Here is a 27043-nt window from a genome sequence, read left to right on the forward strand (position 1 = left end):
TTAATTCTCTTTTCTTCTTCTGAAGTTCTTGCCAAACTCTTAAGATTCAGTCTATAAGTCCGAAGTCTGGGGTCTTCCCTTTCCCGCTCCCCACGTGGCGCTTCTCCAAGCTGAGGCCCTCACAGTTCTATGATGGCGGGCATGGCATCTGCGGTGCACACTAGCGACTGTGCCACAAGGCCCTCCAGTCCACCCTACCAGGGCCCCCGCGGGTGCCCAGCACCCTCTGCACCACGCCTTAGGAGCTCCGAGGTCACTCCTAGGGAAGGGGCAGGAACTCTGCTCCCCAATCTCCAGCGAATAGCCACGCCAGTCACGTGACACTCCGGTTGTCACGTGGGCGCCGCTCACCTGACCAGAGGGTCACGTGGCCCAGCCCGCTGGGGCAGAGGAGACCGGCGAGCTATGGCAGGCTCCAGGCTTTGGTTTTCGCTGCTGCTGGCGGCAGCGTTTGCTGGGTCGACCACAACGCTGTGGCCTTGGCCCCAGTACATCCAGACCTCCGACTGGTACTACACCATCTCCCCGAACAGCTTCCAGTTCAAGTACGACGTCAGATCGGCCGTGCAGTCGGGCTGCTCCGTACTCGACGAGGCCTTCCAGCGCTACCGTGACCTGCTCTTCCGTTCCGAGTCTTGGCAGCCGCCCGTCACCACTGGTGAGCCGGACGGACAAGTCCCGCCTAGTTCCCCGGCTCTGAGACTGCCCTCCTTGAGACAACTCCCAAGACTTTCTGAGACGCCTTGCTTTGCGCTTTTGCCCTATCCTCTAATCACCACCCTCTAGTTTCCACTTTTCCCGCCCTTTCCGTCTCAGGTTTAATCTCTTAACGCTGTTCACATCCCTGAGCTGATTTCTGGGGCCAGGCTTTGTCTGGAATCCTGCCCTCGGGCTGTATTTCACCCAGAATGCCTGCTATGGGACTACAGTCAATCGGGATACCAGATTGCTTAACATACTATGCCAGCAGACATCTTAAGATGTTCAAGTGCACTGGGACCTAGTGAAGCTGTTACCAGGGCTGGGCAGGGGTGACCAGAGCTGACGCCCGAACTTGGTATGACAAACATGAGAAACGTATTGACCTATCCAAAATTATATGAAATGACACATAACATGTTCAGTAAATGTTTAAACTTTAAGAGAAATCATAGAACACTTCTGTAAGTAAATGAGTTTTGAGCAAACATCTATAGTGAGGTGGTGAATATAATGGGCCACGCCTGAAAGGAGGGTATTCCAGGAAGGTAAAAGGCTTGATCAAAGGGACAAAGGATTATGATTGAGCTCGAAGTGCTGGGCTGGTGTGTGTGATGAGGGTGGAAGCTAGGGAGTGGGGAGGGATGAGGTGTGTCCTGGGGGTAAAGTATGAATTAGATGAAAAGTCAGGAGTGCTTTGGATACTGTTTTCATCTAAATTAGCAGAAGTTGACAATTTTCTTTAAGGCAGCTGCTGAAAATTGTGTTTGAGGATTATTATTTCAAAGCAAATTGATGAGTACAATTGGCAGTGCAAAAGAATAAAATTCTGTATGGATGAGAAGTGTATAGCATTTTCTCAAAAATCTCCCGGAATCTAGTTCTCTGGTTATGGAGTGTAGGTGTTTATGGTTGGGCCCCACGGTAACATCATACTGAATGATGTTTCAACTGTGCTTAAATTACTTTCACAAATGTTCCCATTTTGATAAATAGTATTAAAAGCATTTAATTAAACAGATGCCAATCAAAGAGTGACAGAGAGTCTCAGCATCAAGGTAGTTCTTAACTGGTAAAAGGCATTATTAGGCTGGGAGGATAAAAGGCCTGCTGTACTGTGTGTGGTAAATCACATATTTCTCTGAATCCTTCATGACAAATAATAAAATGCCTTACCTAGGATTGGCACTCAGAATATGTTTATTCTGATATAGAACAGTTAAGGCTTGTGCAAAAATACATATATATGTGTCATGTAATTGGTATGTGCCTGTCCCTAGGCTGGGCACTCTGTATGTTATAAGTAAAGTAGAAGACTTAGGCCCAAGCTTTGCAGTCCAAGTGGGGAAATAGGAAACAAAAGGATACAATGCATTATAAAATGCTCAAAAGATAGAAAATTAGAATGTTTACCACTATTGGATAAATTAGGATAATTCCTGTACTTCTAAATTAAACCTTTACTTTCATTAAAATAAAACTACAGTTTAGTCAAGAAAATAGAAACAGGTAGTTCTAAGACAATGGAGTGCTGTCAATTCCTAATGAAAGAGATATAGAGACAGATAAGAAACTAAATAAAGTGCTTATTTCAATTTATTACCTTCCTGTGAATGAATTTATTAGTTGAGGGGTTCTTATCCATTGAGAGATAATGAAAATTGGTTAGGATGAACATTGCCAAAGATACACAAGTAACTTCTTCCTCTGTTGTTCTTCCCATGGGGCCTTCCCTAGGGAACAGTTTTTTGGGGAGGCTTTCAGATGACTTGAGCTGTCATGCTATTTTTGAAAGAAACATATTGATAGAGGGGAAAGCAGCATGAACAAGACTTAAACCAGGGTCTATATCTCAGAAGGGTTGATTTTAGTAAAGAAAACAACATATGCAAATTAAGTCTTAGCTAAGTGCTATTGTCCTGTTACTCCAAATAACTTCCTGTAGGCACTGGGCCAGTGTTTTTTTAATGCAGCACAACTTCTGGTTTTGATCTGACCCTCGAGTACAGTGGGATCTTGCTTTTCTTAAAAACAAATCTAGTACTGAGTTTCCATTCCATTCTGAATTCACCTTCAAGGGTTAGCCTTAGTCCCTCCAATTGCTAAATGGTCCATGGAGGTGTTTTAGTATTTGCTACCTGTCTTTGTCACCTAGAGCTGTTTCTGTCATCTGGAGAGTGTGTGCTACATGTTATTAAACCTCTTAAATGGAATTATTTTAGGTTCTAGATATTTGAATGACCTAGGTCTGTGTTTTGATTATTAAACCATCTGATCACTTGGGATAGCACTCATCTAGTGTTGCCAAATATTGGGTTGGCAAAAAACTTCGTTCGTGTTTTTGTTTTGTTTTTAGGTTAGAAGGCTCTAGTAGTGTTTAATTGTCTTTAACTTCAATTGAAACAATTTTGTCATATCAGTGTGCATTTTTTAAAAACTTACCAAAATTGGTGAGTTTTTGTGTAGGCATTTTATTATTGAAGATGGAAGAAAATACACATTTTCAGCATATTATGTTTTATTATTTCAAGAAAGGTAAAAACGTGCCCTGGCTGGTGTGGCTCAGTAGATTAAGTGCCAGCCCGCAAACTGAAAGGCTGCCGGTTTGATTCCTGGTCAGGGCACATGCCTGGATTGTGGGCCCAGTCCTCAGCTGAGGGCATCTGAGAGGCAACCAATCCATGTATCTCTTCATGCGTTAATGTTTCTCTCCCTCTCATTTTCCCTCCCTTCCCTTCTCTCTAAAAATAAATTTAAAAAATCTAAAAAAAATAGAAAAGTAAAATCGCAACTGAAATGCAAAAAAAGATCTGTGCAGTGTATGAAGAGGGTGCTGTGACTGACTGAACGTGTCAAAAGTGGTTTGAGAAGTTTTGTGCTGGAGATTTCTCGTTGGATGGTGCTCCGTGGTCAGGTAGACCAGATGAAGTTGATAGAGAACAAATTGAGACAATAATTGAAAACAATCAATGTTATACCGTGTGGGACTCAACATATCCAAATCAATAGTTATTGGTGAAAATGGAAAATCTGTCTTTTATTTTACAGAAAAAAAACTAAATGGACTTTTTGGCCAACCCAGCAGTTTTTGGGGTGATAGATGGAGCTGATAAAGCCATAATTTTTCAGGTTAAATCTGATTCTGTCATTTGACTGCAATTTTCATTGCTTTTCCTGAAACTAGTTGATTCAAGCCATTACAAAGTTTCCATCCTGTTCTGGTGTGCACATGCAATTTCTTGTGAGTTACTTAGGATACCATTGTCCCTGGACAGAATAATCCCTATCCCTTTCCCCAGTTCTTTTATTGTAGACTGGAAGGAAGATTGTTGTATGAGTATTCAAATCTCTGTACAGTGTTTGATTTGCTTGTTTTCAGATATTGTACAAGTGACTATGTTAATATGTGGCATAGTTTATTATAATCTGAATCTCCTAAAATACCTCCTTGGGCCATTTCTTCTATAATTATGGCTGGAACATAGCAGATACTTAATTATTTATTGGATTTATTAACTTAAAAGAGCTACTTTGTATAAAAGTTTGGACGAAGTCTTCATGGTTTTTGTTTATTTCTAAGATCATCAAGATGGAGATGATTTGCAGGTTTCATTAAAAGTGATTACCTTAATGGGGGAAAAAATGGGACAACTAATTGAAAAAATCAAAAAATAAAATTAAATTTAAAAAAGTGATTACCTTTACTTTCAACTTTCAAACTTGGAATATTAGCATGTTATTCCAAGAAAAGGGGAATCACATTGTGCCATGGTCCAAGATCAAGTTGATTTTATCTTATCATGGAGCTACAGACACATTGGGAATGCATCTAGAGACTGTAGAAAATAAACAGGTAAAGTCAGGCAGCTGGGCTGGGGAGAAAGTAATAATGCTCAATAGTTCTCTCCACTCTAATTGGACTAGTGACTGTATACACTTTAGCCTTTCCCATGACAAGGACAAGGCATATTCCTGCAGAAGACTCACTTGCTACGTAGTTTGTTATTTTAAAAGCAAAGAGAGTTCTATAGAATTATTTTTCTTGTGAAGGAGAATGGAGGGACACATAAGGAGGAGAAATCATAAGGTTTGGAAAGGAGATAGGTAGGTAGCAAGAGCTAGTTTTTATTCTATTTATTATGTTTTATTGATTATGCTATTACAGTTGTCCCAAATTATCCCCCTTTGTGCTCCTCCACCCAGCACCCCCCACTTCCTCAGGCTATCCCCACACCATTGTTTATGTCCATGGGTCATATGTGTGTACTGTACTTTACATCTCCATGCTATTCTGTAGCTACCCCTTTGTACTTCTTAATCCCCTCACCTCTTCACTTATTCCCCAACACCCCAACTCCCAAAAGGCTATCATCAAAACCCTCTTCATATCTGATTCTGTCTCTGTTCTTGTTTACTTAGTTTGTTTTTTAGATTCAGTTGTTGGTAGATATGTATTGCCATTTTATTGGTTTATAGTTTTGATTTTCTTTTTCTTAAGTCCCCTTAACATTTCATATAATAATGGTTTAGCTTTTTCTTGTCTGGGAAGCTCTTTATCTGCCCTTTGATTCTATATGATATCTTTGCTGAGTAGAGCAATCTTGGCTGTAGGTCCCTTCTTTCTATGACTTTGAATATTTCTCGACAGTCTTTTCTAGCCTGCAAAGCTTTTTTTGAGAAATCAGCTGACTATCTTATGGGAATGCCCCTATAGGTAACTAACTGCTTTTCTCTTGCTGCTTTTAAGACTCCCACTTTATCTTTAACCTTTGGCATTTTAATTATTATGTGTCTTGAAATGGGCCTCTTTGCATCCATCTTGTTTGGGACTCTTTTGCTTCTTGGACTTGCATGTCTATTTCCTTCACCAAATTAGGGAAGTTTTCTTTCATTATTTATTCAAATAGATTTCCAATATCTTTCCTTTCTCTCCTTCTTCTGGCACCCATATTATGTGAATGTTGGAAAGCTTGAAGTTGTCACAGAGACTGCTTATGCTATCCTCATTTTTCTTCATTCTTTTTTCTTCTTCTTCTTCTGATTGATTGCTTTTTGCTTCTTTATGTCCCAAATCATTTATTTGATTCTTGGCTTCTACCTGTATACTGTTGTTTCCCTGAAAATTGTTGTTTCCATTAGTGTATCCTTCGTTTCTGACTGGACCTTTTTTATGCTGTCGAGGTCCTCACTAAGTTCCTTGAGTATCCTTATAACCAGTGTTTTGAACTCTGCATCTGATAGATTGCTCATTTCCATTTTGTTTAGTTCTTTTTCTGGAGTTTTGATCTGGTCATTCATTTGGACCATGTTTCTTTGTCTCCTCATTTTGGCAGACTTCCTGTGTTTGTTTCTAAGTATTAGGTAGAGCTGTTATGCGGGGCCTAATGTAGTAGCTGTCCTGTAGGGTCCAGTGGTGCAGCCTCCCCTATCACCTAACCTGGGTACTCAAGGTACACCCTTTGTGTGAGCTGAGTACACCCTTCTCTTGTAGCTGAGCCTTGATTGCTGTTGGCAGGTCAATGGGAGGGATTTACCCAGGTCAGTCAGCTGCAAGGACTGGCTGTGACCACTAACCACCAACCTTCACCCGCTGTGGAGGACCAGCCATGCAGGGGCAGCGTGGTGGTGGTCTGACGTGGTCTGTAGCTGTCCGCTGGATGCACAGGCTCTGGGGTTTCTCGTGTGGTGCAGGCCAAGGTCAGCTCCCACCCGTGTTCTGCAGAGGGCCACCTTGCATGTGCTATAAAGCAATCTTATGTGGCTGCTACTTGTGCTGGGCTTGGAGATTCCCAGCTGAAGCCAAGCACTGGATCTAGGCTGCTGCTGTTAGTACTGGGCTGGGGCCACTTAGCCAGAGGTATGGGGAATGAGGGTTTACTGAGGCTGGCTGGTGCTTGTTTGATGGATTTAGAAGTTGTGAAGCATGAGCCAAGACCAGCCATTCGTATGGAAAAGTCACGGTTAATGGTTTGGGTGGACCTGTAAGTTGGGTGGGATGGAGTCTCAGGGGTCTCTCCAGGAAAGGCAAGCAGTGTTAGCCAGGTTGATGGAGTCCCAGATATGGCACCCACCTGCCAGCTCTGTGGCTCTGGAGGGAGGGCTCAGAAAAGGGACGATGGCTTCTACTCACCTTTCTGTCTGGGAGAAAGCTATCCCCCAGCTCTCGCCTTGCTGCCAGACACTTCAGTTTCTCCTTGTATGCCACTGGTGCCTTTCAAGCTGCTACCCCGGTGCTGGTGCTAAGAGTGAGTTTGCCCAAGTCCATGCATGAGTTCTTTAAGGGGAATTGCTTGGGACTCCAGAAGTTTGTTCACACTGACTCAGTCCTTACTGGTTTTTGCAGCTATATGTTATGGGGATTTATCTTCCTGATACTGGAACCCTGGTTTCTGGGGCCTGGTCTGGGGCTTCTCACTCTTGATACATCTCTTCCAAATTTTTGTCCACCACACATGGATGAGGAACCAGTTCGTTCTACATCTTTGCCCTTCCTACCAGTTGGCATGGATGTGGTTTCTTAAATTCCATAGTTGTCAGACTTCCATTCAACTCTATTTCTGATGGTTCTGAGTAATGGTTGCTCTTTATTTTAGTTGTAATTTTGATGTGGTTGTGCAAGGAGGCGAGCCCTATTTACCTATGCCACCATCTTGACTGGAAGTCCAAGAGCTAGTTTTTAGTGAGAGACAAAATAATTGTTGTGTTCCATTTTGAATCCCAGGGCCTAGGTTATCTAGGCCTGGAGGCCTCAACCAGCTTTCCTTTCACAACCCTGTTGTTGTTGTTTTTTCTTTATTACTGAATTGTGATGCTTTTCCAGTAGCCCTAGAGAGTACTGAGCACAAGAAGCTCTGCTTGATCAAGGTACGTGTGGTACTGTGGGCCTGGTTTATGAAATATCAAGTCTTACTTCTTTGAGCTCCAACTGCCTTGGATAGTCTGCTTGAAGACTATATACAGTAGAGGACTCGAGCATGATTAGTTCAGGATCCAGCCAGAGGATGTTTACTAGTCACTTGTTAAACTATGTGCCTTCAGGCTAGTTGCCTAATTTCCAAGCTGCTGCTGCTGCTTTTTTAAAAATCTGCCTGTATTGAAGATATCAAGGAGACAGTTATGAACGTCTTTAAAGTCTTTGAAGGAGGAAATGTAAAGGAGGAACTTGGTAATTTTTAAATAAAACAAAAGTTACAAGTCTGAGTCCCAGTGGTGTCCCTTCCTCACCACCAAACAGAAGAATAAAGAGGGTTATTTTAGGTTTTTGTCTATTGATACTTCTTTTTTGGTTTGTTTATGTTTTTAATAGCAAATGTAGGCTTTTTTTTTTTTTTTCCTCTTATACTACACAATCTCTTTTAGGGGGAGGTTGTTAATATATTAGCCTGTTAAAGGTGTGAAACTCAATTCTTTTCTTGTTGATTTTATAGAAGGAAAGTTTTACTGCCTAACCAAACTTCTCTTAGAAATGAAGGAGGTCACTGTTATGTTTCTGCATTTTTGAAAATTCTTCAGCTGACTTTGCTGGCAGTGGCCTGACAACATGGGAGAAAGGTCCTACCTAATCCAACTGTTTAAAACTCTAGAGGGTGCACATTGATTCTACTCTCATCACTTATTTCCAGGGCCAGTAGAAGAGGTGAGAGGTGCGTAACCCTGGACGTTACTTAGTTTCTGTGATTCTCTGTTTTGAAAGCTGAAGATAACACCAATCTCAGAGCTGTTATGAAGATCAAATGCTATATGTTATGCCCTTGAGGCAGATCTCAAGGTTTATGGATCTATATGTAGTTCATTACCGTAGAAAAACGGATTTGCTTCTCCTCTCTACTCCAGGTTGTAGTGAATAGGTCAGGAACTTCTCTCCCTCATTTTCTTTGCTTCTGTTTTAAGCTTCTGTTACCATTTAAGCTTCCTCGCCATTCACTCATCCCTGATCTCCCGCCAATAGTGGTGTGCTATCGTGTCCACATTTGAGTTTGGCTGGGGTTTGACTATGGTGTAGAGCTCATTACTCTGGACATTGGACATGTGCTCAGATGTAGGAAATTTGGGTGCTTGTCAGCTCAAGTGTCAGTAAGCAGCCTCCCTGTCATTTTTTTTTTTTTTAAGATTTTATTTAATTATTTTTAGAGGGAGGGGAAGGGAGAGAGGAAGGGAGAGAAACATCAATGTGTGAGAGAAACATCAGTCGGTTGCCCCTTGCACACCTGTAACTGGAGGCCTGGCCCAAAACTCAGACATGTGTCCTGACCAGGAATCCAACCGGTGACCTTCCTATTTGGGGGATGGCACCAGCCCACTGAGCCACACCAGTCAGGGCAACTGCCCCTTCTTTTGTAAAGCTTTGGAATGGAAGCAAGGGAAATAGCTTACCAGGAACACTGGATGAAATTTTTTAATTCTGACTTGTTCTTCCTTGTCCTGATTGTTACAGAACCCATGGGCTGCTTCAATTGAAACAGAACCCACGGGCTGTTTAGTTAGGGGCCCGATTGCCCGCCGCCAGAATTATAACTCTCAGTACCAGAGTTTAGTGAAAAGAAAAAGAATTGTTTATTTAATAGCTATATATAGATTATTTGCGGATTTCTGCCGTTAAGTCTTATGTTCCTTAAAACACCCACAAACACATAATTCAGCCTCCCCCTACCAAACCAGGCTAATTTTAGACAAGTTAGAGTACCGTTTCCCTACTTTCTAAACACAGTTCAGCTTTACCAGTAGCTGCCAATCATTCAGTTCTGATTGGGAAGGTCTTTCTGTGTTGTGGTGTCCACCAGCTTTTAATCCAGAACCGTGTGAATTCCCAGCCTTTCCTTTCCAAAACCACATGGTCAGTTCTTTGTAATCCACATGGAGAACTTTTCAAAAACGCGTGGTCAGTGTCCCCCGTTAAATCCGCATGGTCCGCCTGGTTAAAATGTCTGCCGCTTATTTTTAAATGCCTGACTTCGTCCTGTGACGTAGAGAGCATGGCACTCAGTTCTGACCATTCACAGAACCTTACGCAGGCTCTGTGTGCTCTTTGCATGCTATCCCCTGGTCCAAGACCCCTCCCATCTACCTGAGGCCTTGGAAGCATTAAAGCCATTTTGCATAACAAAGACACTAGCCACCAGCCTCTGGCCTGTGAAGGTATCCTGTAAGCTGCTTCCTTCTCCCCATCCCCCAACCGCAAGCTCTGGGTTTTTTTTGGACACCCCCGTTTCTGTAACATGATGGTAACTGTTAGAAATAGTAAAAACCGAAACTAAGGAAGCTGAGATGCAAGATTTATTAAGGGGAACCTGCCAGGCTGTCTCAAAGAGGAGAACAGCAGCTGGCGTACAGGCTGACAAGGTTTTAAAGGGAGGGATAAAGGATGACTGGAACAGGGTATCGGGGCGCCTAGTGATTGGTTTGGCCTGGGGGTAACGTCGGGAACAATGGGTTGAGTCTGGGGGTAATGGCGGGCACAATGGTGGGAACAACGAGGCACTTGGTGTTCTGTTGGGTATGTTGTTCGGGAGAAGGTACTTGGTGATTTATTGGGCATGTTGCTGGGGAGAAGAATAGAATAGGGGAGTAAAAAATTTTCTACCTCCTACTGGTGCTTTGCAAGATTTGAGGAACTTTTCACTGGACTGCTCAATAGTCATTGTTTGTGGTTTTTACTTCCTGCTAATCAACTTATTGGGTGGGGGGTTTTGAGGCTCTTACTGAACCTAAGAGTAACTAATCACTGCAATCTCACATTAGTGGCTTTGATTTTTTGACTGGGACCACAATTATAGTTTGAGGCAGATTCAGAGTTCTAAGCTTATGTGCCTTTCATATGTTGGAATGTCAGCCAGTTTGCCATACAGGGTGGCATCATTCTATAAGAAGCTCATGAAAAGCCCTCAGGGAAGCTACTCCTGTGGTATGGTTATCCCACAAAGCATTCAGGCCCTGGGCTCCTTCAGCCAAGTGGAAAACTGACTTATCAGGAAAAGGGAAGGAGAAAATGGGAAGAAATGCATTTATTGAATGTCTAGCACTTGCTGTATGTTATGCCCTTTGATCTTCATAACAGCTCTGAGGTTGGTGTTATCTTCGTTTTTCAGAACTGAGAATCACAGAGACTAAATAACATGTCCAGGGTTACACAGCTGGCAGGGGCGGAGCAGGAATTCCAGTCAGTCTTTCTGTCTACAAAGATTGTGCTCTTTTTACTGTACAATCTTGAGGTAATCTACTTATAAGTATCTGCATCAAACATTATACCAATTAGTGATTTGGAAAAACTACTGGCCTCTGGTAGAATTAAGCGCTGATCACACTTTATTGTTAATTACTTCAGATAGTAACTTCTAACATCCAATTACTTAATCAGTAGCACTCAGGTTATGAATATTTTGTTACCTGGCCCATCATTATCAGATTCCAGTAGTGTTTCTGGCTGGTTTCCTTCCTTAGTACAAATAGGATTTTAAGCAAATATATAGCTGGTCAGTAGCTCTGTTCCAAAGAATACTAACTGAACTGCCCCATCCCTAAATAATTTACAGTCTCTGGAAGTGGGAATACAGACATATAATGGAGTGTTATTTTTGCTGACAATTTAAGTACAAGGTTCTTGGGGAGCACCTAGCCCAAGAGTGTGTGTATGTGTGTATAGGTACATTTTGAGAGGCTTCCCTAAGAGCTGGATAATCAGATCTGAAAGTAGGAATTGGTGGTGGTGGAGGTGGAAGTAGTAGTCCACACAGAAAGAACTGCACATGAGAAAGGCCTCCAGGAAAGAAAACTTCATGCCATATTCAAGGAACTCAAGGTCAGTGTGGTTGAAGCATACACTCCAGGATGGATCAGCAATTTCTGAACCTAGAGAAGTAATAGACCCAAATCATTTGAGGATGACTCCAGATTTATGATGTAGCAATTTGAATATATTCTGCTGCTCTTCACAATGATAGTGAAAACAGAAGGAGAGAAAGGGAAGGAAGGGAGGATGGAGTGAAAAGAGAGAGAGAGATTTGACCTGTTGAGAGTGAGGTGTCTGGTATCTAGCACATACTATTTAGTGCTGAAGCTTGAGAGAATGAGTTGAAACACTTCCAGGGGACAAGAAGCTCCAAGAGGTGACCATGGGAGGGTGTTGAGGAGAAAGAAGTTATTGTTGGATAACTGCTAAGCCAGAACATGGGTTAGTTCTTCCTATTGAGTATTGAAATCATCTAGGATGATAGCCAGTCTTGAGATGGAGAGGAAGACTGGGACCAGGATCGAAAGTCTTGGGTAAATATAGAAGTGACCAGGAAGTTGCAGAGTGCTGTGACAAGGAGAGGCTCAAGATTTTACAGCTGGGTGGCATGAGACACAGGAGAGAGGGGTTTTTTTGGTTTTTGTTTTTTTTCCACCTGATGCTAGAGGGCCTGACAGCAGCCCCAGATCCCATCCTGAGGATGTGAGAAGGAGCTGCCTCTCAGAGAGGCTTGTAGGAGAGGTAGCATTTCTGGGGATAGCCAGCTTCAAAGAAAGAGGAAGTAGAAGAGACTGGGGATTTTGGAACAAGATTCCAGAGGGTTTGTGGGGGTGGGTGACAGGTAGTACAGGTAGCTTGTGGAGGAGAGGAAACAACACTTACAGGAATGGGAGTGTAGGTCCAGAAATGAGCAGAGGCAATTAATTATATATATTGAGTAGAGTGATAAAAGATTATAGAAATATGACATGGTAGATTTCCCTGAGTGTAAGATTGCCAAGAAAATAAGTCCCAGAGAAAAGAGTTTAGGTATACATGATAATTTAATATATGATGAAGCATTCCTAATCAAAGTGAAAAAAGATAGACTAGTCAGTAAATGGATAGGGATGGCTTATTATCCATTTGGAAAAATTTTTAATTAAATCTTTACCTCATATCAATCATAAAAGTAAACTCCAGGTGGATTTAAGATCTAAAGGTAAAAGATTTACCATAACAATATTAAAAGAAAACAAAGGAGACTATTCATGTCTCCCTGGGGTAGAGGAGACCTTTCTCAGCCAGCAAATAAAGGAAGAAAGCAGATTGCAATGGCATAAAAACAAAGCAAAATAACCCATGAGGTTAAAAAATAAAGGTCAAAATTGGGCAAATATTTGCAACCTTAAAATTAAGATAAATTTAAAATGGAGAAAGATCTCTACAAATCAATAAAAGAAAATTAACAAAAACATACAAAGAATATGGCCAATAAATGCAAAATGGTGCTCAAATTAATTCATTATAAAAGAAATACAAATTTAAAAAGGATATATTTTTTTATCAGGCTGACACTGATGAAAAAGAATGGAGACATTCTAGTTTGGAAGGATATGAAGAGATGGGTCCTTTAATGTTGATAAATCAATGCAATAACTTGGTAAGAGTAATTTGACAGTGTCAAAACCAAAAAATTTCATATCTTTGTCTTAGCAATTTTACCTCTAGGAATTTTTCTACACAAATCTCTCACAATTGCTTTAAAAAAGAAAAAAATAGATACACACTCGTGACTATTTACTAGACATTGTTTATAATATTAAAAACTTAGTATTCCCAAGTGTTAACAAAGAGGAGAGAAGGTAGGACTTCGACTCTTTAAAGTATATCTCAAAAATGGGATTATATTTGGCTCCTACAAAAGACGTAGATTTATATATATTGACATTAAAAGATCTTCAGCCCTGGCTGGTGTGTCTCAGTGGATTGAACGCAGGCCTGTGAACCAAAGGGTTGCAGGTTTGATCCCAGTCAGGGCACATGCCTGGTTGCAGGCCAGACCCCCCAGTTGGGGGGTGCAAGAGACAACCACTCATTGATGTTTCTCTCCCTCTTTCTCCCTCCCTTCCCCTCTCTCTAAAAATAAATAAATAAAATCTTTTTTAAAAAAAGATCATCAGATCATTTTGGTAAGTGAAAAAAAAGTTACAAATTAATATGTATTAGGATCTCATATCTGTTTTTAAAATTAATGCTTGATGTTTGTATAAAAAATTGAAACACTGCAAAATGTTAACCAAGGTTATCCCTTGGGATCTAAAATTATAGGAAGATGTTTTCTCTTTAGTGGAGTTACAGAGGGAGAGGAAGAGAATAAATCAAGTTTTACAAGTAGGGGGAAAAAAAGACTACAAATTTCACAAAAGATGGAAGGAGGAACCTCCAGGATTCATCTGTAGGCTGGATCAAATACACTTCTGAGAGAGGAGGTATTAGACCCATGTGGTGGATGAAACATTCTGGCACTCAATGGGAGGAGACACCATAGTCCACACTGAATTCAGCAGCACTACAGAGGGGTTCCAGGCTCAGGGCAGCTGAGTTCTCAGACTCCTGTTTTGCTGGGATAAGAAATTGACAGAAGTGGCCTTGCCCCTTCTAACCACACAAGTGTATTTTTGCATTAACTGCTAACCAGGCTTTGGAGTGCCTCGTCCCCTTTTGATAGCCTGGCGAACACCAATTCAGGGTTCAAGGTTCCTGCTCAGAGGTCCCCTCCAAGGTTAAGCCTGCTTCCCTTTATGGAAATAGTTGTAATATCTACTGTAGCCCTTATCACACTGCTTTGTAATTGTTGTTTGTATTTGTCTCTCCTACTAGACTGTGAGCTCCTCGAGGGCAGGGACCAGGGCTTGTTTTTCTATTTAACTGCCCCAGCACCTAGCACAGTTCCTGAGGCACAGTAAGTGCTGAATGTATTTTGTTGGAATGAAGGAATGAGTGGGAAATGAATGATTTCAAGGGTTTTTATTAGGCTGTGTATGGGGAAAGGAAGCCTAGGTATATAAAGGTGGGAAGGTGTGGAGACCCAACAACATTGGCATTAGCCTAGGAGAGTGATAGCACATACGGGGCAGGGTAGACCTGAAAGAGTGGGAAGGTGCCAAAGGTCGAGTTGCATTTTCTAGTTTCTACTCCAGAAACCAAACCAAATGCTACTTTATAACCAAAATGAATGTGTTTTCTCCATGCTGCTAAGATTCTGTGAATTAAATACATTGATATGATAGAAATATTTTGCTTCTGGGAGGAGCAGGACTGGTGGAGGGAGAGGTTGTTGTACATTGAGGTTGTGCAGAGTTTCTAGGTACCCTAATGCAGCAATGACTTGTCCCTTCCAGAGAAGTGGAAAGTCCTGAATCTTTAGATTTAGGGACCTGAGGGTCTGCAGAGCAGTGTCTAAAAAGGTATCTTCTTATCAACCCCCACTCCAATCCCAGAAATCACTAGGTTTGGGTATATAAAACATTAACTGTTTCTGTTTGCCATTTATGACTGATTATCATATAGCACAATTATTATGCATGCATAGCATGAAATATGCATTTTTAAAATTCTAGCATCATTCATTACTTTCAGCAAATATTTGGCTACTGTGTGTCAGGCACTGGGAATACAAAGATACTGAGATTGGTCTCTGCTGTTGAACTCACAGCCTCCGTGAGGAGATAGACAAACAATGTATATTAAGATAAATGTTATGAAAAATGTATGTATGTATTGCTTCATGATCGCATAGGAAGGTCTCTTAGGAACGGGTCAGGGCATAACAGCAAAACTTTATAAAAGGAAAACCAGAGCTGTGTCTTAATCAGGTGAGATATGAAAGCAATGAAAAATTTGTTTCAATTGGCGGAAGCAATATGTGCAAAGAACAATATGAAGAAAATGTGGGGTTTTCAGGGTTCTGTAAAGAATTTATTGTGCTACTGTGAGAGTTTCTACACAGGAGCAGAGAAGGACAAAGCTGGAGTTCTTATATTAATCCAATGGACTCTGGACTTTATCCTGAAAGCTATGGGAAGGCATTGGAGGACTTTGAGCAGAGATTGTCACAATATGATTTTCATATTAAAATATCACAAAGGGTAGTAGACTGAAATGGGATACATGAGGGGAACCCCCCAAAATGGAATTTATCAAAAACTATATTTATTCTTACATGTTTAAACTTCAGTCACCTTCAAACTACTCTCCATTTGATGCAATACACGTATTAGACATTTTTTTCCACTGCTCAAAACAGGTTTTGAAGTCATTAATTTTGATGCCTTTTAGTGCTTCTGCCATTTTTTGTTTCACCTCTTCCACGTTGGTAAAATGTTTCCCTTTGAGGACTTTTTTCATCTGGGGAAACAAAAAAAGTCACTTGGGCTGAGACAGGGTGAATAGGGCGGGTGGGGCAAGGGGGTCATGCCTTTTTTAGTCAAAAACATCTGAAAACTCAGCATGGTGGTGGGTGCACTAGTAAATCACACATCATGAAATGGGCAAATGGGTTGAAAAGGTCTTTAAAAAAAAAAATTCATTGAAGCAGAATGCAGGCTCTCACAACAAAGCCAGCTGGTACACTGATGCAGATGGGTTCCTAGAACACTCATCTAGTGGGGAAGCCTGTATTACAAGGGGCCTACCCTCCAGAAGATAATTACAGGTTTTTGGGAGGTGCCCCCTCATATTTGAAGGCAAGAATAGACCAACTGGGAGATATTTTTAGTCATCCAAGTGAGAATTTATGAGAGGCTGAATTAAGGCATTGAGCAAAGAAGTGGGAAGATGGTGGTGATGTTAAGAGAGAATAAGGATTTGTAGTCGTAAGACTTAGTAGGAAAAAAAAAAGACTGAATTGGATCATTTTTATTTTTATTTTTATTTTACTGTTGTAATCTCAGTATTTAGGACAGCGTTTAACACATAGTCCATAAATTTTGAATGAATTAACTTACGATTTACTTAGAAAGGTGGAAGGAGGAGGAGGTTTGTGGTCAGGGTAAATCAATAGATGGTGCTGTTGAGACAGTTAACCAGGAAGAGGAATGAAGAGCTGGTTCAGTTCTGTGTTTAAGCTTTGAGGTGCTTTTGAGACATTTGAGCAAAGGTGTATGAGTTTAGAACCTCAAAAAGTATTGGCATGCAAAGTTGGGTTTGAGAATCATCAGCTTATGTGGGAATGGATGGCATTGTCCTGGGAGAGCGTAAGTGAGGAGAAAGAGTTAGTTTGAAACTCTGGGGAACACCAGCACATAGGGGTTGGTGAAAGGAAAGAAGAATGAGGAAGCATATTCAAGGAGTTAGAGGGACTACCAAGATATAGCAGTGTTCCCTAAGCCAAGGGAGTTAATTTTAAGGTCTAGGGTGGCTGATGCTGCAGAGTTCTCAGAAGGAGTGAATGTTCACTAGAAAATTAGTTCTTTGACAGCAGGGATTTTTTCCTGTTCCAATCATTGCTGTATCTATCCCCAACACTTAGAACAATCTGGCACATAATAAGAAAGAGAGAGAGAGAGAGAGAGAGAGAGAGAGAGAGAGAGAGAGAGAGAGAGAGAGAGAGAGAGAGAGAGAGAGAAAGAATTGAAAAAGGTCCCTTGGATTTAGTCACAGAACCACATTACCTTGGTTAAGGCATCTTCAGAGGAGTGGTGGAAGTATACCAGAGTATAGCAAACTGAGGAATGGATAAGAAGTCAGGAAGTGGCTACAGAGGACTTAGGAAGACCATCTCCATGAGCATTTACCATGTGTTAAGCACTTTACATGCCAAAACTTTTTTTAAAATTGTTTTTCCATTACAATTGTCCCACTTTTTCCCCCATTGCTCCCCCACCCACCCAGGCCACCCCTTCTCCCACAGTCAATGCAAAAACTCTAAATTTTCCCAACAACCCAGTATGTAGGTACGACCATGATCCCCATTTTACAGATGATAAAACTAACTCATAGGGGAAAATTATATGCCCAAGGTCTCACAGCTAGAACCAAGTGCTAAAACCAAGACCAGTCCAGATCTGTCTGACTTTGTCAGCATGGGACTGTTCAGGCTACATTTTGTCCAGAGTTTCTTTGTAAAAGACAGGTGAAAGAGTGGCTGATATGACATACAATTAAGACTTGCAAATATTTTAATGCTGATGGGAAAAAATTACCAGAGAGACTTCCGATCAAGGTGGTGGCAAAGGTAAGCACAGCTCACCTCCTTGCACAACCACATCAAATTTACAACTAAAATATAGTACAACCATCACTCAGAACCATCAGAAATTGAGTTGAATGGAAATCTGCAACTACGGAATTAAAGAAAACACATCCATCCAGACTGGTCAGATGGATGGAGATGTGGAAAGGACTGGTCACACATTCATAGTGGATAAAAATTTGGGAGGGATACTTCTGGAACGAGGAGTTTCAGCCCCTCAACAGGCCTCCCAGCCCCGGGTTTCAAGCCAAGAACATAAATCCCCATAACTTCTGGCTGCAAAAACCAGTAGGGGTTGAGTCAGTGTGAACAAACTTCTGGAGTCCCAAGCAATTCCCCTTAAAGAACCCATGCATGCAATTCCCCTTAAAGATTCCCTCTAAGCTACAGCGCCAGAGTAGCAGCTTGAAAGGCACCACTGGCATACAGGGAGAAACTGAAGTGTCTGGCAGCAAGGCGAGAGCTGGGGGATAGCTTTCTCCCAGACAGAAAGGTGAGCAGAGGCCATTGTCCCTTTTCTAAGCCCTTTCCCCACACAGCCACAGAGCTGGCAGGTAGACATCATATCTGGGACTAACTTGGCTAACACTGCTTGCCTTCCCTGGAGAGACCCCTGAGACTCCATCCCACCCAACTTACAGGTCCACCCAAACCATTAACCGTGACTTTTCCATACGAATGGCTGGTCCTGGCTCATGCTTCACAACTTCTAAATCCATCAAACAAGCACCAGCCAGCCTCAGTAAACCCTCATTCCCCATACCTCTGGCTAAGTGGCCCCAGCCCAGTATTAGCAGCAGCAGCCTAGATTCAGTGCTTGGCTTCAGCTGGGAATCTCCAAGCACAGCACAAGTAGCAGCCACATAAGATTGCTTTATAGCACATGCAGGGTGGCCCTGTGTAGAACACAGGTGGGAGCTGACTTTGGCCCACACCACCTGGAAACCCCAGAGCCTGTGTGCATCCAGCGGACAGCTACAGACCACGTCAGACCACCACCACCCTGCCCCTGCACAGCTGATCCTCTATGGAGGATGGATGTTCGTGGTTAGTAGTCACAGCCAGTCCTTGCAGCTGACTGGTCTGTGTAAATCCCTCCCATTGACCTGCCAACAGCAATCAAAACTCAGCTACAAGAGAAAGGTGTACTCAGCTCACACAAAGGGTGTACCTTGAGTACCCAAGTTAGGTGATAGGGGAGGCTGTGCCACTGAACCCTACAGGACACCTACTACATTAGGCCATGCTACCGACACATGGAGTCATAGCAGCTCTACCTAATACATAGAAACAAACAGGGAGTCTGCCAAAATGAGGAGGTAAAGAAACATGGCCCAAATGAAAGATCAAAACACCAGAAAAAGAGAAAAATGTAGATATATTAGATGCAGAGTTCAAAACACAGGTTATCAGGGTGCTCAAGGAACTTAGTGAGGACCTTGACAGCATAAAAACGTTCCAGTCAGAAATGAAGGATACACTAACTGAAATAAAGAACAATTTACAGGGAAACAACAGTGAAGTGGATGAAACTGAGAATCAGATCAATGGTTTGGAACATAAAGAAGCAAAATACAACCAATCAGAACAACAAGAAAAAAGAATCCAAAAAAATGAGGATAGTATAAGCAGCCTCTGGGACAACTTCAAGCTTTCCAACATTCACATCATAGGGGTACCAGAAGGAGAAGAGAAAGAGCAAGAAATTGGAAATCTATTTGAATAAATAATGAAAGAAAACTTCCCTAATTTGGTGAAGAAAATAGACATGCAAGTCCAGGAAGCACAGAGAGTCCCAAACAAGATGGATGCAAAGAGACCCTCTCCAAGACAGGTAATAATTAAAATGCCAAAGGTTAAAGATAAAGAGGGAATCTTAAAAGCAGCAGGAGAAAAACAGTTACCTACAGGGGAGTCCCATAAGACTGTTGGCTAATTTCTCAAAAGACATTTTGCAGGCTAGAAGGGACTGGCAAGAAATATTAAAAATCGTGGAAAGCAGGGACCTACAGTGAAGATTGCTCTACCAAGGAAAGGTATCATATAGAATCAAAGGGCAGATAAAGAGCTTCGCAGACAAGAAAAAGCTAAACCATTATTATATGAAATGTTAAAGGGGTTTATTTAAGAAAAAAAAGATCAAATCTTTGAACAAATAAAATGGCAATAAATACATATGTATCAACAATTGAATCTAAAAAACATACTAAGCAAACAAGAACAACAGAGACAGTATCATGGATATGAATAGGGTTTTGTTGGTAGCCAGATTGGAGGTGGAGTATGCAGGAATGGGTGAAGCGGTGAGGAGATTAAGAAGTATGAATAGAAGGTACAGAAAAGCCATGGGCATATAAAGTATAGTATAAGAAATGGAGTAGCCAAAGAACTTACACACATGACCGATGGACATGAACAATGGTGTGGGGATTACCTGAAGGAGTGGGGAGTGCTGGATGGCATGGGGAAATGGGAGAAAACTTGGGATAACTGTAATAGCATAATCAGTGAAATAGAACTTTAAAAAAAGAATCACCAGAAAGAAATTATTTGGAGACTTTGGGGGAAGAGGAAATGATTTATACAAGAGGAGCCTGAGTAGAGATCCAGAGCACTGGTGAAAGGAAACCCTTTCCACCAAGATAGGAGAAGGAGAAGGTGAAGACATGGTATGTGTTGCAGATATTTTTGTCAGGGAAGAGAGGGTAAGGGTATAGGGATGGTTGGGAGTTCTGATTGTCTGCTGAGGGTAAGGGAGGTGGTGTTCAAGCTATAGACTTTAAGAAAGTGGTATTGTTAATAGCAAGTGGTACCAGATGTTGGACCTCTGTCTTTGAGTTTTGGGCTAAGAAAGAATTCAGAGGCAAGACTCAAATACAAGAAAAATTTATTTAGAAAATCACAGAGGTAAAAGTGAGCCAGCTGAGTTGCATGGGTTCAGGAAACAAGTTATAGAGGCAAAAGAAGGGTACTTGGAGGTTAGGAGATAGAAAGCAAAAGACCTGTTGAGAGGGGGTGGGGGGGAAGAGAGAGATATCCTGGGTTCTTGTATGAAGGATTTTATTTTATATTTAGCATTTAACACCCTTATACCTCTGTCCCCCTTGCAATCACCACACTGTTGTCCATGAGTCCTTCTTCCTTTTTACTCAATCTGTTACAGAATGGGGGTGTCTGGGGGTCCCCAGAGCCTGCAGGCTGGGGGGTGGAGAAAAGGAAGCAGCTTTCAGGATGCCTTCACATGCCTGGGGCTAGTGGTTAGTGTCTTTGTTATGCAGATGGTTTGGTGCTTCCAAGGCCTCAAGAAGATGGGAGGAATCTTGGAACCCTGGGATGGTATGGAAAGAGCACACAGAGCCTGCGTAAGGTTCTGTGAATGGTCAGAACTGGGTACCATGTCCACTGCGTCACAGTACACAGTCAGGGATTTAAAAATAAGCGGCAGACATTTTAACTAGGTTCACCATGCGGTTTCGAGAAGGGGACACCATGCTGCTTTGAAAAGGAGTGTACTCCATGCGGCTGTGAGAAGGGGGTACACCATCAGCTTTGAGAACACCTTGTGGCTTGGAGAAGGGGAAATACCTTTGTGGTTTTGGAAAGGAAAGGCTGGGAATTCACGCAGTTCTGGATTAAAAGCTGACTGGCACCACAGCACAGAAAGACCTCCCCAATCAGGATCGAATGATTGGCAGCTACTGGTAAAGCCGAACTGTGTCTAGGAAGTAGGGAAACGGTATCTCTAACTTTTCTAAAACTAGTCTGGTTTGGTAGGGGGAAGCTGAACTATGTGTTTGTGGGTGTTTTAAAGAAGATAAGACAACTGCAGAAATCCACAAATCTAAATCTATATAGCTATTAAATAAACAATTCTTTCTCTTTTCACTAAATTCTGGTATTGAGAGTTATAATTCTGGTGGTGGGCAGTTGGGCCCCTAACAAAACAGCCTGTGAGTTCTGTTTCAGTCGGAGAGCCCAGGGGTTCTGTTACAAATCCTTTCACCCCTTAACCTCCCCTCACTATAGGTGTCATCCTGCTTTCTATCTATGAGTCTGGCTCTATTTTGCTTGTAAAGAGAAAGACAAATATCATATGATTTCACTTTTATGTGGATTCTAATGAACAAACTGAAGAGTTTTAAAGATGAAGATTTTATGGAATATCTCAATGAAGGATCTCAATACAATATTCATCAGCTTTTCCAGGTGTGTACTGTTAGGGTTGTGGTTTCCACTTATTGGTTGGTGCCAGGGCAGGGGGTCATTAGTCATTGCTTATGGGTCTAATGTCAGCCATGGTGTTGTGTTGCCCGGCCTGGCCTTACTGCTTCCCTGGGCCCTGGAGCTGAAACACTGCTGAGGCCTAGATGTTATCTCTAGTTTGATCAAACCTCCTTCTAGGTACACCCCAGGCTTTGTTCCTAAGAGTATTTGATGCAGGTCAGAACCTCATTGTCCTAAGGTCTTAATGCTTAAGGGAGTGGTCAAGCAAAGACTTGTATGGGAATCATGTGAAGCTGTTCTCTGGCCCCCTTGTTTTTCCTATAAGGGGTTCTACTGCCTGACTTGTGCCATGCCAGGGGAGGGTCTGAACCGTATGACCAGGGATATGAAAGGTCAGGGGGTCTAAAATGCATGAACAGCAATATGCTAAGGGAAGAAATGTCACCCTCGGGGCAAAGTCCCACCCTGCAATTGTCTTGCTAGGAACCCTGATTTTCTGCACTGGTGACCTTCTGTTCCTGGCCTGATGTTCCTACTCTGCTCATGCCAGTTTAACTGCCTGCCACATCAGTGTAAGTGTGAAACAGCTGTTGCAGAGAATAGAAAAAAAAGCAATGGTGCAGATAAGATTTTCAGGGTTGTATCAAGGGCCCAGCCAAGATGAGAGACCATGATTTTATCAGTGGCCCAATCCCGCTGATACATGACTTACAGGGTTGAGAGTTTTGTCCACTGTTTGCAACAGAAGATAAAAGAGACAGGTTATTTCAAATACTGGTTAGATGGTGAGGTGATAGCTCATCACATCTAGGGCAGAGGGAAGGAAGTGAAGGTGGGAGACTATTGACAACAGAGAGGAGATAGAAGGGTCTAGGGCCAGCATCTGGAGACGGTTTGCCACAGGGACATTGGGGATAGAAGGATCTCAAGAGTACCACATCCAGCCGGCCTGTGATGAATAAAGCAAAATTATGTCAAAAAAGGGGACACAGGGAAGAAAACTAACAGTGGTTATCTCTTCAGAGAGAGGACAAAGGAGGGGTATTAAAGATTTTTTTTTTGTAAACACTTAATTTTTTCAACTTTCTAAATTAAAAAAAGAACTTTTTGGTAAACCCTAAAAGAGCAAGTTCACATGAAAGCAGAGATAAGGGAGCTGCGGAGACAGGAGGCAGTGGACATGGCTTGGTCCCACTTAAATGGGAGCCTGAGATTTGCTGAGCTTGGCACCAGCAGAACCAGAACTAGAACCAACCTTTCCTGATTTCCCAGCTCAGTGCTCTGTTTTCCAGGCTGGTTTCTGAGCACTAGAGGCTTCAGCATTTCCTGCTGACCCCCCACCCCAGCATGTTGTGAATGTGCCCATGAGGTTGCTGGCTAATGGGCTGCTTCCTGTCCTGTGCCTCCCGTACCTCAAGTGCTTTTGTGTGTTGCATGTGTAGGTGAGTGCAGAGGTGGCTGGCCTGTCCCCTGCTGATTTCCTTCTCTCTTCAGAGTTGCAAGTTGGAGGTGAAAAACTACAATGATACTCTATTTACATCCTTTTAAGTGACCAGTGTCCCTCCTGTTTCACTGTCTCACATTGCTACCTCCCCCCAAATTTTTCTCCTCAGATTGTTTAAGCAACAGCCCAAACCCAGATGAGTCACTGAGCACACTTAGAAAGGGATTCTTTACAATGAGATTGGTGGCAGGGGTGAAGGGATGAGCCGCCCTTCAATTAGGAGCATTGTTCTAGGGGGAGAAATTCATTCATTTTCATTAGATCTTCAGAGGGATCCCCTTAAAAATCTATAGATTGAGTGAGTAGTGTACAGGTGTGTTTTAGAAAAATAAGATAACATCAACAACAACAAAAATTAGTTGTTTTCTTGTCTTCCAAGTAATGGTTCAGATAAACCTGGTATTTGTGCAGCCTCTTGTCATCGGGATAGTGACTGTGGCAGTTGCATACAGATTAGTTGTGATTTCTTCTAAATTTGGTAGATGAGGTCCAGAGGATTAACGCTAAGCTAAGGACTTTTGCCCTCCTTTGGATGGCTGCCTGGATAAATACACAGATGAACTCTCCACAAAGTGATATTGAGGCTCTGTGATATGCAACAGTGTGGGGACAAGGAGATAGGGGGAAAGGCATAGTGAAAAGAGTGATATTCTTTTGTTGTTTTCTTCACCCCCACCCTCAGTCAAGTCCTCCATGGTCTTTGTAGAAATGGCTTGGGGAGTTTGGGATGATTCTGCAGGTTCTTTGAAAGTGGTCCCTGAAAGCCTGATTTTTCTGTGTTCATGGGGATGAGTTTTTAGGGTTTACAGTGCAGTTGTGAGTTGGCCTGGCCCAGAGTAGCCTCAGATTCTCTTTTCCCTGCATGGTTAGGCAGATATTAGAGTGAGGACATAGGCTATTTACTGGGCGGAGAAAGAATGGGCCCCTTATCCTTCCTTCTTGGCAGACCTGAGAGCTGAGATGCAACCAGGTGGTCATGCTCAGGAGGGGTTGAACAGGCTCTTGGGTTCCTTCTGCCTAGAGATGGATAATATTTGAGATTTCAGTTTGGTTCTGAATTCTCCCTACTTTCTGCGAGACCATTTTGTCTCTGATTTTGTAGTTCTATAGGAAGTCACGGATGTTGTGCCCGTGGGAATGCATGACTGAAAGACTAGAGAGGGAATTCGTTGAGGTTTAGGCTTGGGACAGTACAATCACAACTACTCTGATCACAGAAGAACCAGTAGGAGGGTGGAAAGAGACGGTATTGATATATATATTTTTAAGTATATTTTATTGATTATATTGTTACAGTAGTCCCAATTTTTCCCCCTTTGATCCCCTCTGCCCAGTACCTCCCTTCCCTCCAGCAATCTCACCCCCCTTAGTTCATGTCCATGGCTCGTGCTTAGAAGTTCTTTGGCTTCACCATTTCCTATATTATTCTTAACTTCCCCTGTCTATTTTGTACCAGTCGATTATGTTTCTTAATCCCTGCACCATATCCCCATTTCTCCCCTCCTGCCTCCCAGCTGATAACCCTCCAAATGATCCCCACACCTATGATTCTGTTCCTATTCTGGTTTGCTTAGTTGAATTTTGTTTTTATTTTTTAGATTCAGTTGTTGATAGTTGTGAGTTTGTTGTCATTTTAGTGTTCATAGTTTTGATCTTCTTTTTCTTAAGTAAGTCCCTTTGACATTTCATATAATAATGCCTTGGTGATGATGAGCTCCTTTTGCTTTACCTTCTCTGGAAAGCACTTCATCTGCCCTTCCATTCCAAAAGATAGCCTCGCTGGATAGATTAGTCCTGGTTGCAGGTTGCCTTTCATCACATTGAATACTGCTTCCCAGTCCCTTCCTGACTGAAAAGTGTCCTCTGAGAAATCGGCTGATAGTCCTATAGGCAACCTCCTATAGGCAACTCTACGCCTCTCTCTTGCTGCCCCCAGGACTCTCTCTTTATCTTTCACCTTTGGCATCTCAATCATGATGCGCCTGGTGTGGTCCCCTCTGGGTCCAGCTTGTCTGGGACCTTTCGTGCTTTCCAGGCCTGTATGTCCATCTCTTTCACAAAATTTGGGAAGTTTTTCTCATTTTTTTCAATTCTTGCTTATTCATTCTGCACTGGTTGACTTTTTTTCTTCCTTATGTTCCAAATCATTGATTTGAACCCCAGTTTCCTTCCCTTCACCATTGGTATTGTGTGGATTTTCCTTCGTTTCACTTAGCATAGCCTTCATTTCTTCTCTTATGCATTTGCTGTACTCAGGCATATCTGTCAAGCCTGTGAGCATCTTTATCACCAGTGTTTTGAATTCTGCATCTGTTAGGTTGGCTATCTCCTCATCACTTAGTTCTCCCACTGGAACCTTGATCCATTCCCCCTTTTGGACCATACTTCTCTGTCTCCTCATTCTGACAGGCTCCTGTGTTTGTTTTCCTCTGCATACCAGGTAGAGCTGTCGCTCCTGTTACATTGTAAGGGGCAGAGCCTTAGGGATTCGTCAGTACAGGGTGACCTGTTTCACCGCATTATGGTGCTGTGGAGGGGGGAGGGGTCCGAGAGGGAACAATGCCACCTGCCCAGCACTCGCCCCTTTTCCAGGCACCTCTCCCACTTCCACACCGGACTGATGCTTCTCTAGTTGCTGCCCTGGCCGTTGTTCCCAGAGTGGGTGGGTCTGTGGATGTTCTAGGACCATGGGGGGCCTTTAAACAAGCAGGCTCTGCTGAGAGACCAGCAGTTTCTGCCTCCAACCCAAACCTACTGGTCTGCCCAGTCAGAAGCAACGAGGCCCAATCCTCCCCGGTGCTGGGACCACAAGCCGCTAGGCCCAGTGAGGAGCTGGGAATACTCCCCAGGTGTCCCTCCTCTGTGACTGCTCTTTCTGCTGGCCTGCCACCGCCGCCACTACTGCCACCACCACACCACGCCCTCTCCACCCCAGCTCCGCCCCTCCCATCTGTCTGGATGAGCACCTCCTCCCTACATCCTTGTTTGCTGGACCTCCATGCAGCCCGATCCTCTGGAACCTCTGGTTGTCTCCAGTCCTGAGGCAGTTGTATTTCTTCTCAGTTGTGGGGGGAGACACAGCGCGTCTGTCTACGCTCCATCTTGGCTGGAAGTTGCAATCCGAGACAGCATTGATATTTTGGCTTTTTTTTTCTAGCATATACTGGGCTTTATAAGACTAGATTAGCCCTGACTGGTGTGGCTCAGTGGATTGAGTGCTAACCTGCAAAACAAAGGGTTACCAGTTCCATTCCTGCTCAGGGCATGTGCCTGAGTTGCAAGCCAGTTCCCCACTTGGGGGCATGTGGTAGGCAACCAATTGATGTGTCTCTCACACGTCAATGTTTCTCCCCCTCTCTTTCTTCCTTCCCCTCGCTCTCAAAATAAATAAATAAATAAAATCTTTTTTTTTTAAAAGACTATATCTGATAGTATGTTGGCTCAGACTGGGTGGCTTTGCACTGTTGAGAGAATTCTACCTTGGATAGAGAACCTGTCTGAGAAGAGGAGGGAAGGTAGCAGGATGGGCTGATGACCATGTGCCTTTCCTGGTGCACCAGCTGGGTCATCTCAGGCCTCCTGTGCATAGGAGGTCCTCTGTCATCCTCTTCATCTACTCACATTAGTTCGGGCTTTTCCAAGGTTGGAAAGCCTC

At 42.7% G+C, this 27043-nt stretch overlaps 1 protein-coding gene across 2 annotated transcripts in view; it reads left to right on the plus strand.

Moving 5' to 3' along the window:
• Positions 1 to 355: 355 nt before the first annotated feature.
• The window catches only part of HEXA (hexosaminidase subunit alpha), a 40035-nt gene continuing 13347 nt past the window's right edge, over positions 356 to 27043 (plus strand). For both annotated transcript variants that reach the window (XM_090270056.1, XM_090270057.1), the window contains exon 1: positions 356 to 658. In XM_090270056.1, coding sequence (XP_090126182.1) covers positions 406 to 658 — 253 coding nt within the window. In that variant the 5' untranslated portion in view covers positions 356 to 405. The remainder of the gene's footprint in view (positions 659 to 27043) is intronic.

Source organism: Furipterus horrens, unplaced genomic scaffold, assembly GCF_987537825.1.
Source record: "Furipterus horrens unplaced genomic scaffold, mFurHor1.1.pri manual_scaffold_3, whole genome shotgun sequence".
NCBI classification, from domain to species: domain Eukaryota; kingdom Metazoa; phylum Chordata; class Mammalia; order Chiroptera; family Furipteridae; genus Furipterus; species Furipterus horrens.